General features: G+C 35.0%; 2 protein-coding genes across 2 annotated transcripts; one reads left to right on the top strand and one right to left on the bottom strand.

Annotated features, from left to right (window-relative positions):
• Positions 1-1,038: 1,038 nt before the first annotated feature.
• Positions 1,039-4,869, top strand: LOC113506580. The gene is made up of 4 exons (XM_026889416.1): positions 1,039-1,063; positions 1,827-2,024; positions 3,048-3,177; positions 4,537-4,869. Exons 1-4 carry the CDS (start codon positions 1,046-1,048, stop codon positions 4,605-4,607), a joined length of 417 nt encoding a protein of 138 aa, XP_026745217.1. The 5' UTR covers positions 1,039-1,045; the 3' UTR covers positions 4,608-4,869.
• Positions 4,870-5,675: 806 nt separating this feature from the next.
• On the bottom strand, positions 5,676-11,274 carry LOC113506579. The gene is made up of 4 exons (XM_026889415.1): positions 11,124-11,274; positions 8,606-8,818; positions 8,077-8,206; positions 5,676-7,537 (listed from the first exon to the last, which is right to left on the bottom strand). The coding sequence occupies exons 1-4, from the start codon at positions 11,196-11,198 to the stop codon at positions 7,404-7,406; spliced, it is 552 nt and encodes a 183-aa protein (XP_026745216.1). The 5' UTR covers positions 11,199-11,274; the 3' UTR covers positions 5,676-7,403.
• Between the last annotated feature and the right edge of the window lie 978 nt (positions 11,275-12,252).

Below are 12,252 nucleotides of genomic sequence, written 5' to 3'. Positions count from 1 at the left end.
CTTACTCTTTGGCAAATCTCCACGGCGCTTCGGGGTAGTGGGAACTGACACAGTATACTAGCAAACATCTCATAGTCACACGTACATTAAAAGGTACGAGCAATTTTGTGATATTTTTTTTATATAAAACCTTATTTTAACGAATTATTTTCTGAATTCCTTTATGGAACTCGTGGTTGATTTTTAAATGTAATTTAAAAGTAATGTTTTCTTTTTTTGTGGCAGGCTTAATATTTTAAATTTTTTTATATTATTTATGTCTGTGGTTTTAAAATGTTTATCCGGGTTGTGTTTATGAAGTGCCTTATTACATGAACAGTGATTTTTAGAGCTAAACATTATAAAGGAACTTAAGAAGCTAATCTTCGAATAGTGAATTTAACTTCACAACAACTTCAAGCAAAAAACCTCTTTATTGCAAAATCATAAAGTTTAGATTCTTATGTTAATACTGAAATATTGAATTTGAATCTGTGCGTGATTTTATTGTTCTCTTAGTTCAGCCGGTAACGAGTAACTTGTGGGAAAGGTTATGAGATATCGCTCTCTCTGTCACACCCAACGTGCATGTATACTTGTATCTCGCTTAAACTATCTTACGTCTCTTTCCAAATTTAGTTTTTAACCGACTTCAAAAAAAGTGGAAATTCTCTTTCCATCTGTATTTTGCTTTCTTTTGTTTGTTCCCTCTGAACTTCTAACTGTAGATAATATTCTTTTTTAACGTAAAACAGCTGTCATTTGGTCAATACACATTTCATCAATTTTTTGCCAGTCAGTAGTTCTAACTAAAAGCAGGTTGTATGTTTCTTTTGCTAAAAATATTATGTTACGTTCCCTTGATTCATTATTGATCTTAATTCAATAACATAATTTAAACAAAGTTGTGTAATCGAATTTGAATTTAATCAATCAAGACTAAGGGATTACATTTATATATAAATTGGGTTTTTAATTGGGTTTAACTTTAATTACAGGACAAAATGGGTCTCCCTCAGCTGGAAACTTGTTGTTTTGTGTTCGATCTCAAAACGGATGTTTAATAATGGGCAGTATCAATGCGGTAAGTTGTCTTGGTTAATAATTAATTAAATTAAGGCACAGGTATCAAAAAAAATATTTAATTATGTCATTTAAGATAGCTTTTTGTGAAATTGTTCTTGATAATTCATTTTTTAAATGAAAAATGGCTCCTCTTAGGAATTCAATCCTTTGTCTCATGACTGTCACAAGTATTCAAGTCACATGCACGAAGACACTAATTTGGAGATCATACAAATTGTCCTACGCGAATATCGAACCGAGCACACGTCGCCGTAGGCCTCGTAGCGGCAAAAATTAAAACCACATTATATGAGCAATTTTCAAGTCTCCACCAAGCACAGCGAAGCCTCAGTGTATAGGGTTCTATTTTTATTTTTTACCTTTTTTAGTGCGGAATCCTAAAAATATATATAGAAGACTATCTGTTGCCCAAGGCCCGCTCACTACATATCGAAAATGATCCCACGGAAACATAAAATCGGAATAAAAACTATCCTATGTGTTAATTCTGGCTTTAAACTTTCTGTGTACCAAGTTTAGTCTAAATCCGTTCAGTGGTTTTTGCGTGAAAGAGGAACAAACGTACATACATACAAATTTTCTCCTTTATAATATTAACACCTACTCAATACACAATCATTTATTGCATTCCATATGTTACAGAGATGGTACAAAAAAATAACGTTTATAGATCAACATGGACCCTGTTAGGCACGCAAAAATTTTGGATAGAGGATATATTAGGATAAACTTCCATTTTTCTGTTACGTAATTCCTTTCAGGTACTCTCGTTCACAATGCTGACGCTTCTCATAGTGCTGGCAGCTGAAGTAGGCGCTATAGACACGTCGGTGGTCTTCGCCGGAGACATCGAGATGCAAGCCACCATCACCGGCCTGTACGCCATGACCATCATACTGGTCTTCATGTTCCTCATGAAGTTCTTATTCGATATTGCCTTTGTATATGCTGTGTCAACGGTAAGTGTACTTCTTCAATCTCCTCATACTCTGCTGTTCATTTTAGTAATTTTGACCTATTTTTGACGAGCGATTCAGCAGAGTTCATTTTTGAAAACCAAAAATTTTCTTTAACCTTAAATCAAATTTACTTACTTATTTTTTTTTAAAGCGAAAAGAATGAAAAAAATATGCAACACTTGTAATGTTATTTGCTCTGAAAGAATTGCAATCTACCATGTTAGCGTTCTAAACGATCAAAACTGTTTCATTTGATCAATCCATTGATCGACAATGTTTAGAGCTTGCTCCATGTTTGCGATGCATAATAATTTTGAAAAAAATCTACTAAATTACTTGAATAAATGTCGTGCCACTTCACAGTCTTCATTTTTGTATAGTGTTTGTACACTCTAATCAACATCATGATGGTTTGTGCTTAGCTATCACCATTTAGTCAGGCGTTATGTTGAACGATTTTACGTCCTACCGCAGTATCTACGTTGGTACTTTGGTAATCATATTCAGGAATTTCAGGACATCAATTACGTAGTCAAAAAAGAATTAATAACTGACGAATTAATACAATTTCAACACTTTTATACATGCCTATCTAGTTTCAAACTAAGCAGAGCTTGTTATGAGTACTAGACAACATATAAACATACTTATACATTTCTGAATACATACATAATATAGGTAAATTATTATACCCAGACCAATTTACAATACTACAATAGTCACAAAAAAAAAAAGGTCCTGGGTGAGCATCAAGCAGCCACTCACCATTAGACCAATAAATAGTGAAAAAATTAACAGCTGCAGACAGTTAAACTCTTCTGTGCACGCGGCGCTATATGTTGCGTTTATTGCAATTAACGGCGACTGCTTGCTATTTAAGCTTTTATTTGTGTGATAGTGACAAACAAAAGAAAGCTGTATCACAACACAACGTCACTGATTATCAAACAGGGTTACCCACACATTGCCGCATACGCAAACATGAGTTGAGCTATCTGTTAATATTTTTCATTTTGTTTGCAGGAGCGACGCAATATAATCAAAGCCTATATGATTATGTGGATCGTGTTCTTCCTCCTGTCCATGTTCATATTCTTCCTCAATTCCCCGAACATGAGTGTCGGGACTATCTGCACTGAAGTCGTTTATATTGGTAAGTCTTGTAAAGGTAACGTATACCTACGCGTTAAGCGAAATAAATAATGTACCCACTTAGAGGTAAGTAAGCAAATTTTTAGCAATGAGCTTTTTTATTATTAGATTTAGAAATGACCAACACCTCGCCCCCTAAAAAGTTATGAGATACCTACTCAAAATAATTAACTAAGAAAATTTTTTTTTTTTTACGAAAAATATATCTGTGGAAACCTTCTAACGTGACATTATTTCAGCAGTCTTTGAGCTTTTGGACTGCAGTACTGCAAACAGCAACATTTTAATTAAAATATGTCAAAAATAAACTCAGCCTAAGCATGAACGTTTATAAGTAATTATACCCGTCCTTCCGTCGCGCACTAAAATTGTCTCTGCCTGACTACAGATAGCTATTTAAATTCGGAACGGTTTAAATTTATATGTCTGTAGTTCCGGACCCGAATTTCTCTGTTTAGGCTTAAAAAGGGTTTCATTGATGAGGATTTCTCACAATGTGCTATTTCGTATACATTGTACCTATTGACATTTTTAAAATTAATAGGACTTCGTTCTAGACAGGACCTGGTATTATTCGATTATTATTGTATGAGAGCTAGGTCTACTCTACAAAATAAATTTAGATGTATGTAAAATATTCATTTTGCTTTTTTTTTCGCCTTTGCCTTGTAAATGCATCAACAGTGTGAACCCCAGTAGAATTTACCTTTTTTCCATTGTTGGATTTATTATTATTTTTTTATCATTTTACCATTTTACGCTGTTCTTGCATAAACATAATATTTGTAAAAATTATATTGTACACATTTACTTTTAAAAAGAGTAACTTATGGAGTTTCTTGCCGGTTCTTCTCCATAAGAGTGACACTTTGGAACCGCGCAACTAGAGTCATCACCTTAACGTTTTGAAAGTGCCTGGAAAACGGCCTACTTGAAATAAAAACTTTTGATTTTGATTTTTGATTTTAGCTTCTGAAAATAATGTATTTAACGAAAATTCCTCGTTTGTTTTGCAATTGTTTTATCATATTTTTTTTTTGCAAAAACAGACGTTAAGGACTTCCTTGCTAACTCGTTCCTAAATATAGTTTCTTAAAATGAAACACAAATTCCTTGTGCTTTTAGCAAAGGCCATCTCAAACCCCTTCGAATCTTCTCTCTCCCGTACCAGTCTAGTGCAAGTCTTTCTCTCCTTTCTGTCCTGTTCTAGTTTTTCTCTTTCTTCTAGTGTTCTCAGCTATTCTAGCCATATCATCTTCCCATCTCATGATAGGTTTCCCTTTTTCTCCTTCCCCCTCTCAGATAGGTATTCATTTAATTAGTCATCTAAATCTGTTTATGAAAATGACTTTGGTTCCAGGTCACAACGTGTACACGATCCTTCTGAGCCACAGTTTCTACAAACAGCTGAACAGCAGGGAAGAGGTTTAATTATAATCTTAATAAGGCCAGGCGCGAACTATCGGCACGAGATACACACAGCATGTTCACATTTCCACCTTCTCGGCATATAATTCCGGTAGACGATCTTTTACAAAAATCTTTTAACGCACTCAAACTTTCGACATCTTATACAATCAATTTCAATGAGCGCGGGTGTGATTTCAGGCAACAATAGACTTGACACTTAAACTATAGCAAAAACGTACTAAACATCTTCGTGTGAGCGAGATAGCGCAATAGACACCGTAGAGCGCCGGTCTCTGTTCCACATCTTCAAAAGTACTGTTTTATTTAGTGGTAGTAGGTCACCGGGCTGTTGCAATGACTTCTATGGTTCTCAGTACACTCACTAAAGCTTCTGAAATCTCCGAAAATGATATTAATTAATTAATATAAGTGTGTCTCTAGGCATATGCTTAAGGATCTTACACCATTCTGCCATTTCGTGCCGATAGAGGGCGCATTAGGCCTGCGTAGCTAAACACCAATGTCAAATTCTAGAAAACAAATTTTATTATAGTGTTATTACATGTTATAAATGTTTATCTAACAAATGTTGATCTCGTGAACACTGTCGTCGAAAATACAAGCTTCATGGGCAGTGAAAATGTAGATAGTCTATTGTTTTTTTACGAAATGTATTTAATTCGGGAATATATTTTTATTTTATTATTGACTTCGACCATTGTAAAACGCAGCTTTGCATTATAAGTGTCGAATTATAAGTATTGATAAAATACTTTTTTCATAGTTTTCATAGCAAAGCTCGCCAAAGCGATCCAAATGATTGAAAAACAGTAGTAAACATATTTTCGACTGAAAGGATTAAGTATTATGTACACATACAAAAACTGAATGTAATACTTGAAAATAAATTTTATTTCTATAAGGCCCGATTTTTCAATCGTCAGATAACTTTTATCTGAGGAATAAATATGGCCGTTTGACATATTTTCTATACAAAAGCTGTCAAAACTTCAAACATATTCGTCGAATAAAAGTTATCTGGCGATTGAAAAATCGGCCCTAAATGATAAAAAACAAACACTTAAATTCGAATCATTATATCTATTTAAGTTTTTAAGTAAAGATACAATACAAAAGACAACATCACTTTGATGTCTAGAGTGTTATAATCAATTAGTAATTAATACATAATTCCTTAATTATTTGCTTGCAGTATACGAAATTAAAATTTAAAATATTTTAAACAATTATTGATGATTTCTCGTTGAATTAAGTAGTAACAAATTATAAAAAGAATATATTCGTGATTGTTGTATATTTATATCAAAATATAGTATTATTCGTGTAGATTTTTATAGGGTCAGTATTATAAAAAATGAAGTTATGTTATGGATATTACGTTATGGAGCTTCAAAAGTGCATACCGTGCATACTTATTAAGAATTGTAGGAGTAATGCTCTAGACAGACCGCATTTGAACTGCAATCCAACTGCAAATTGCATAGTGGTTTTTTAGGTTTACGCGAATGTTAGGCATTGAAATGAAACTACTTTTATGAATTTTATCGCGGTTTAAAATGCAAATTGCAGTTCAACTGCAGTCAACGTACAATCGGACTGCGCGTTTGGTTGCGCTTCTATTGCAGTCGAGGCCACTGCATTCAAACTGCAATTTGCAGTTGGATTGCAGTTGAAACGCGGTCCATCTGTCTAGAGCCTATAATACAGTACTAAGTGTAGTACAAAGGCCTTAGAAGACAATAATACTTGTTCATATTCATGCTCGTTTACATGAGGCGAGAATTAACATGCGAATTGCAGTAGTCGAAGCTGAGTTCAGAAGGCTTTCTTCTAAAACTGGTTTGACTCGACTTTTCAACCGACTTCAGAAGGGATAAGGTTTTTATTTCATCTGTATTTTGTTTTCGAGTTATGTTTGTTTCTTCAAAACTCTAGACTAGCTGAACCTATTATGCTTTTTTTTTAATTTACCGTGAAATCGATGTCATTTGGACCAATAAAATTTGACACATCATCAAGTTTGGCTCAGTAATTTTTTATTTGAAGTACTAGATATTTATCCCAAATTATTAGTAAAATCCATTCGAGTTTGGTTGAGGTTAAGCCTTTTTTGGATGGGAAATCATCAAAAGACTCCCTCGCCTAAGTCAAAGGGAATCTTTGACTGACTGACCTAAACACACCCATGCTCCTTCCTCCTCCCCTTATGTAATGGGGCTGTGGAAACCCTTTCGGACAATCCCACTGGCCCGGCTTCAGTTGAACTAGTCCACAGAGCACTTGAGTAACCCTACAGTTACCAAGAGTGATATCTTATACGAGTATATCGCAATCGCACGATATTTTTCGCCTCATCTAAACAAACCTTTTTATTGAAAATTAACTTAAGTAAGTACTTATGTAAATTGAATCTTGTACAGCCCACCGTATTCCAATTTGCCGTGTCATTGATACATTGTTATGAGAAAAAATATTAAAGCATTGTTAATAACGACTTCGTTTTATTTCTATATTAAAAGACAACTAGCGTGTCACTTAAATGTTTTTAAAACACCCCGCAAAAGGTCTGAATACCGTAATGCGGGAGTCATGTCTGGGGGCCCCACGGTAGTGCCCCCGCCAAGACGAGCCTACAAATTATGACAGACCTAAAATACCAAAAGCAACCCTGTATTTCTATACAGGGTTGCTTTTGGTATTTTGAATAAGAATAATGTAGACGTCGAGACCACGAAACAGTACAAATATTTGTTCTTTATATCAAACACGTAAACCATCAATAAAATGAATATAAAACTAAGGTAAGGTCCTACTTATATTATCTTCGTCAAAGCAGTCAGCTAGCAGTTCCTCGTCTTGATCTCGGCAATGGAAACTAACCATAAGGTCGTAAACCGTGTGGACGACAACTATGAAATGGATGTATATCGCTGTAAACAAAAATGAAGGAAAATTAATTATGTTTCAATACAAACTTGTGACGTTTAATTGAAAAACAATATTAAGTAAATGAATACATTCCAGTGGTTTTGATTTGGTTATCTTTATCTTCTCTTCATTGTTGGTTTAAGTCTTCAGTGTAGTTTAGAGTTTAAGTTTAAAACTGAGTTTTTAGGCAAGAAAACACACCAATGTTGACCACCGATGTTGACCTTGTTTTTTAACTACGTAAAGAAATGTAGAGACTCTATGTTGGATTGACCAATCAGTTTCTGTTTGAACATTGAAACAAAAAATCCTCGTACTAATTGTTTACTAGATATGGGCAATATAACTACAGAAACCAATTTCTCAAGCTAAGACTATGGCAAAAGCAGAAACGGGAAATGGAGAAGCATTCCGGGGCTAATTAGCCGGCAAGAGTTCTTCGGACCTCTTCGTCTTCCTCCCACCCGCGACGAAAATCATGAGAATTTCCAAAGCATCACAAAAATGTGCCTATCATCAGAAATTATATAAAGTTACTTACCGGAAGCCGCAAACAATATTATGGATAGCTTCCAGTTGTTAGCCAGCAGCACAAGGAGACCACACAACTGGCATAAGATGATCATAAAGATGGAGAAAGCGAAGTAACACAACACGAAACTGGCAATGTTCTGAAAATACAAGTGATTATAGTTAAAATTTCATTGGAACGGAACTTAACAAGATTTGACTGCACGGATAGCCGAGTGGTTGAGGCCCATTATTCCAAAACCCAAAGAGCGCAACGTGTCGCAAGTTCGATCCCCGCGACAAGCGTTTGTGTGATCTACGAATGCTTGTTCTGAGTCTGGGTGTCTTTGTGCATGTGAATGGTATGTTACTGAAACCCCCGTGAGACAAGGATTTAATTCCTTGGTGCAGGAATGTTTTTTGTTTTAATTAAGCCATTACTGTCCGGTGCAGGGCAAAGGCCGCCCTTAGATTTTTTCACACTGTCTTTTAGTGTTGTTTAAAAAAAAAAGATATATGGCCTTTTTTTAACTAAAGCCAAGTAAAACAAAGAGACCCACCTTTACGATGCCAACGACCAGTAAACCCGAGAAGACCATCCACATAACAGCAATGATAATCAGGGTCCACAGTATGATCCTGACCGAGGACACGTTCAGGTCTATCACCAATATCTCAGATATAAGAGGCTTCTTCACCAGCCCAGCATGCTCCTTGCCTATTTCCACCACGTAAACTGTTATAGAGGTAGCTAGCAGTAATGATGATAGGAACTGAAAAGACAAGTAAGTATCATACGGCTTAGCTTAGAAATTATAATAATAAGTACAGGTAATGTAATTAAATGATTCAGGACACCTTGTTCTGCTTAGTCTGTTATAATACAATTAAGTGATAGAATATCATTAAAATATCCATCAATCATTTTTCTGCACTGATAACCCGAAACACAGGTTTAACACAAACCTAGTTCGGGTGTCCCTATATTATCTTTAGACCATCCTTCTCGTATATTATTATGTTTTGGTGTAGATTAACTCAACTCCTATGATTATAACTATTAAGATATTTTTTACTGGTTTTACATCCGAGTCATTTGTATTCGTACATGTATTTAAGTAATGTGAACTATGTTTTTAATAAATATATTTTTATTTTTTATTTATTTTATACTGGTATAATAAATGCGAAAGTGTTTCATGAGTGTTTGTTACTTTGTCTCACCCAAACTGCTAATTCGATTTCGATGAAATTTGGTATGGAGGTAGAACGTAACCTAGGTGTTTAAAACATGGGACTTTCAGATTTCAGACTTTGTTTTAACATAATAAGCTACTTTTATCCGACTTCATTAAAAGAGGGTAATATTTTGCAGCAATAACCGACCTCTAAGCAGGCGAATCCTCGAGCAACTCCTAGTTATATCATAAGTTAATAATGATTTACAATTATTATACTGCTTTAACTCGTAGTTTCGCAGTTGTGGGTGCAGAAATTGCCAAGTTTAAACTTGCGGATTAAGCTAACTCGACCAAACTTCAAACTCGTGTTAGTATATATTTATAGCTGTTTTTGTCAAGGGGGAACTGAATTCTAAGTTAGTTGTAAACAGTGCGAGCTCTCAAACCGGGGAGATAAGTACCACTTGTTAAAGTAGAGTTGTTGTTGTTGTGGAAGAGAGATGTCACTCTACACCATGTTGTGTTCTGTCTCTTTTTCACGATTGCAACAGTCTACTTATTGCCAGTGCGCTCTCTCGCTTCCGCAATTTTAGGTCGTTTTGCCACTTTTGGCCAGTGATAGTAGGAGCAGTGAGTACTATCACTGGCCAAAAGTGGCAAAAACTACTAAAGAATAGGAATAGTTTACTAAAGAATAGGACCTAATAATATAATAATATAATAGACCATGCTATGACGACTAATAACTGTTGTGGAGTTTCCTTGCAAAAGTAATCCATATCATTAAAATAACTTCCGTGAACTCTGCATGTTTATTAGGAAAGACCCACTGGTTTCGGACCTAATCAAGAGGAGTCACGGCGGCAGGGTCGCGAGTCGATTTTCGTCGAAGTTCGTCTAGACGTGTTGCAGTGAGTACACCATCCCTATTAATATTATAAATACGAAAGTAACTCTGTCTGTCTCTCTGTTACGCTTTCACGTCTAAACCACTGAACTGATTTTAATGAAATTTGGTACAGACCAAATTTCATTAAAATCAGTTCAGTGGTCTTTCTCAAGGTCAACCCCATCTCTGTAGATAGAGTTGACCAGAACAGTTGAACAGAATAGCTTTTATCCTAGACTTTTGAAAAGTTCTCTTGGAAACGCGATATAACCGACCTCAAATCGGGCGAAGCCGCGGACGAAAAGCAAGTTGTTAAATAAATAAAAGTCAGTGTTAAACATACTGTAGATATAATTATGACCTTTGAATGCATAAATTTGTTGATAAGCTACAGGGATAAAAAAAATTGGAGATGAAATAGCCAAAATCCCTTCACATTTAGGGGATGAAAAATAGATGTTGTCCGATTCTCAGACCTACCCAATGAGCATCGGTCGAGCGTTTCGGATGATTTCGATTTCGTATAACGTAAATTGAGAATTTTATACATTAAGGAATAGAGAATAGATGGTCCGAAATAAGTTTCCGTTACAAGAAACATGCATACATGTAAGTTGAGTAAAAATATAGGTACAAGAACACAAGACAACAAGGAATAAGAGGGGAAATCCCGGCTTAAGTTATAGTAATGTTTTAACCTTCGATCGGATACTGATCGTATCAAAAACTTAAATTATGAATATTAGAATAACTCTATTATTTGGGGCAAAGCACTAAGAAGGTTTGTTTTGATAAATTATAAAGGGAACTTAAATGTAAGTGTAATTTAACACAAATAAGAAAAAAAACTAATCTTCGTACTAAATTGCTGGCAACTTTTTTTAACTTTATAAAATCTGGACATAAAACTTAAAAAAAAATCAGGTCCATCATAAAAACATTAATATTACTAAAATTATTTTAACATATTGCTATAAAATATTTTTTTAAATAAAAAAAAATGCTTACAAAGCTGCAGACTCCTAAAACCACACACCCTATATTCGCAGGTATAAAATAACAACATTTTTCTGCCCAACACATTTTCACTCTATATACGACTTTATCCCTGCACTAGTCACTATTAAGTACCACCGTTAGTGGGATAATGCGTCTTTAACACCCCCCCCCCCCTCGCGTCCAAAGGTAAAATATAACACTGGCACAAGCATTCGTGAAACCGAGTCTATTATGATTAGTGTGACAAAAATTGTGCAGGGATGTACTTGGATTTAGAATAATACCCAAGTGCCTTTTCTATTTCATGATCTTAGTCAAGGCAGGTAGTCAGAAGCCAGAAAGTCTGATAACCAGTCTAACCGAGGGGTACCGTGTTGCCTACCTGGGCACTGGGTTGAGGAGGTCAGATGGGCAGTCGCTCCTTGTAAAACACTGGTACTTAGCTGAATCCGGTTAGACTGGAAGCCGACCCCAACTAAAATTAAACCTAAAATTTATCTGGTGACCTTTTTGTAGAAACCCAAAAAATAATTCAACATTTTTGTTCGATAGTCGTAACTGGACATCATCATTTCATTGTGTACATTATTTAAAGTAATTAATCAAGTTTATAAGTGTTTCCCGATGTCGTTAACAATTAATATTGTTTCTATTATTCTTATTTTTTCCTACTTCGTATTTATCTAGGCTGGTTATGCATATGTTTAGACTAATGAGTAACATATAAATAAACTAGTTAATTATTACCTACTAATAGAACATAAGTCTGTCCCGCCAAAGAATTGGATTTATACGCTTGTTTCGTACAACAGATGGATTCTTAATATTTCTAGTAGTTCAAAAAAAGACGCTGAATTAAAATTAAATTACAGTCGTGGCTTTAGTTGGTTTCAAATTGTCAAATCAAATCAAATCAAAATTCATTTATTCAAATTAGGCTACTAAGTAGCACTTTTTGAAGGTCATTTACATTGGACAGCACCCAGTTTCGCCCACCCTTCACCGCTTCCTAAGTGCTTTTGCTGTGAGAGAAGAAACGGCGCAACAAACTCCCCAGCAGCACGCTGTCATTCCGTTTACAAAAAATATTATAATTGTACAGAACAATAACAAAAATAAGTGTGCAGGTGCCATGCCA

Source organism: Trichoplusia ni, assembly GCF_003590095.1.
Source record: "Trichoplusia ni isolate ovarian cell line Hi5 chromosome 20 unlocalized genomic scaffold, tn1 tig00001154_group19, whole genome shotgun sequence".
Taxonomy (NCBI): Eukaryota; Metazoa; Arthropoda; class Insecta; order Lepidoptera; family Noctuidae; genus Trichoplusia; species Trichoplusia ni.
This window is presented reverse-complemented; position numbering and strand designations above follow the sequence as displayed.

Excerpts from the sequence above, each read along its gene's own strand:
- LOC113506579 (XM_026889415.1), bottom strand. The coding sequence starts at position 11,198 with ATGTGTTGGGCAGAAAAATGTTGTTATTTTATACCTGCGAATATAGGG. Across the intron at positions 8,819-11,123 it reads TTTTAGGAGTCTGCAGCTTT|TTCCTATCATCATTACTGCT; the intron begins GTAAGCATTTTT and ends TTGTCTTTTCAG. Across the intron at positions 8,207-8,605 it reads TGGTCGTTGGCATCGTAAAG|AACATTGCCAGTTTCGTGTT; the intron begins GTGGGTCTCTTT and ends TTGTATTTTCAG.
- LOC113506580 (XM_026889416.1), top strand. Across the intron at positions 2,025-3,047 it reads TTGTATATGCTGTGTCAACG|GAGCGACGCAATATAATCAA; the intron begins GTAAGTGTACTT and ends TTTTGTTTGCAG. Across the intron at positions 3,178-4,536 it reads CACTGAAGTCGTTTATATTG|GTCACAACGTGTACACGATC; the intron begins GTAAGTCTTGTA and ends CTTTGGTTCCAG.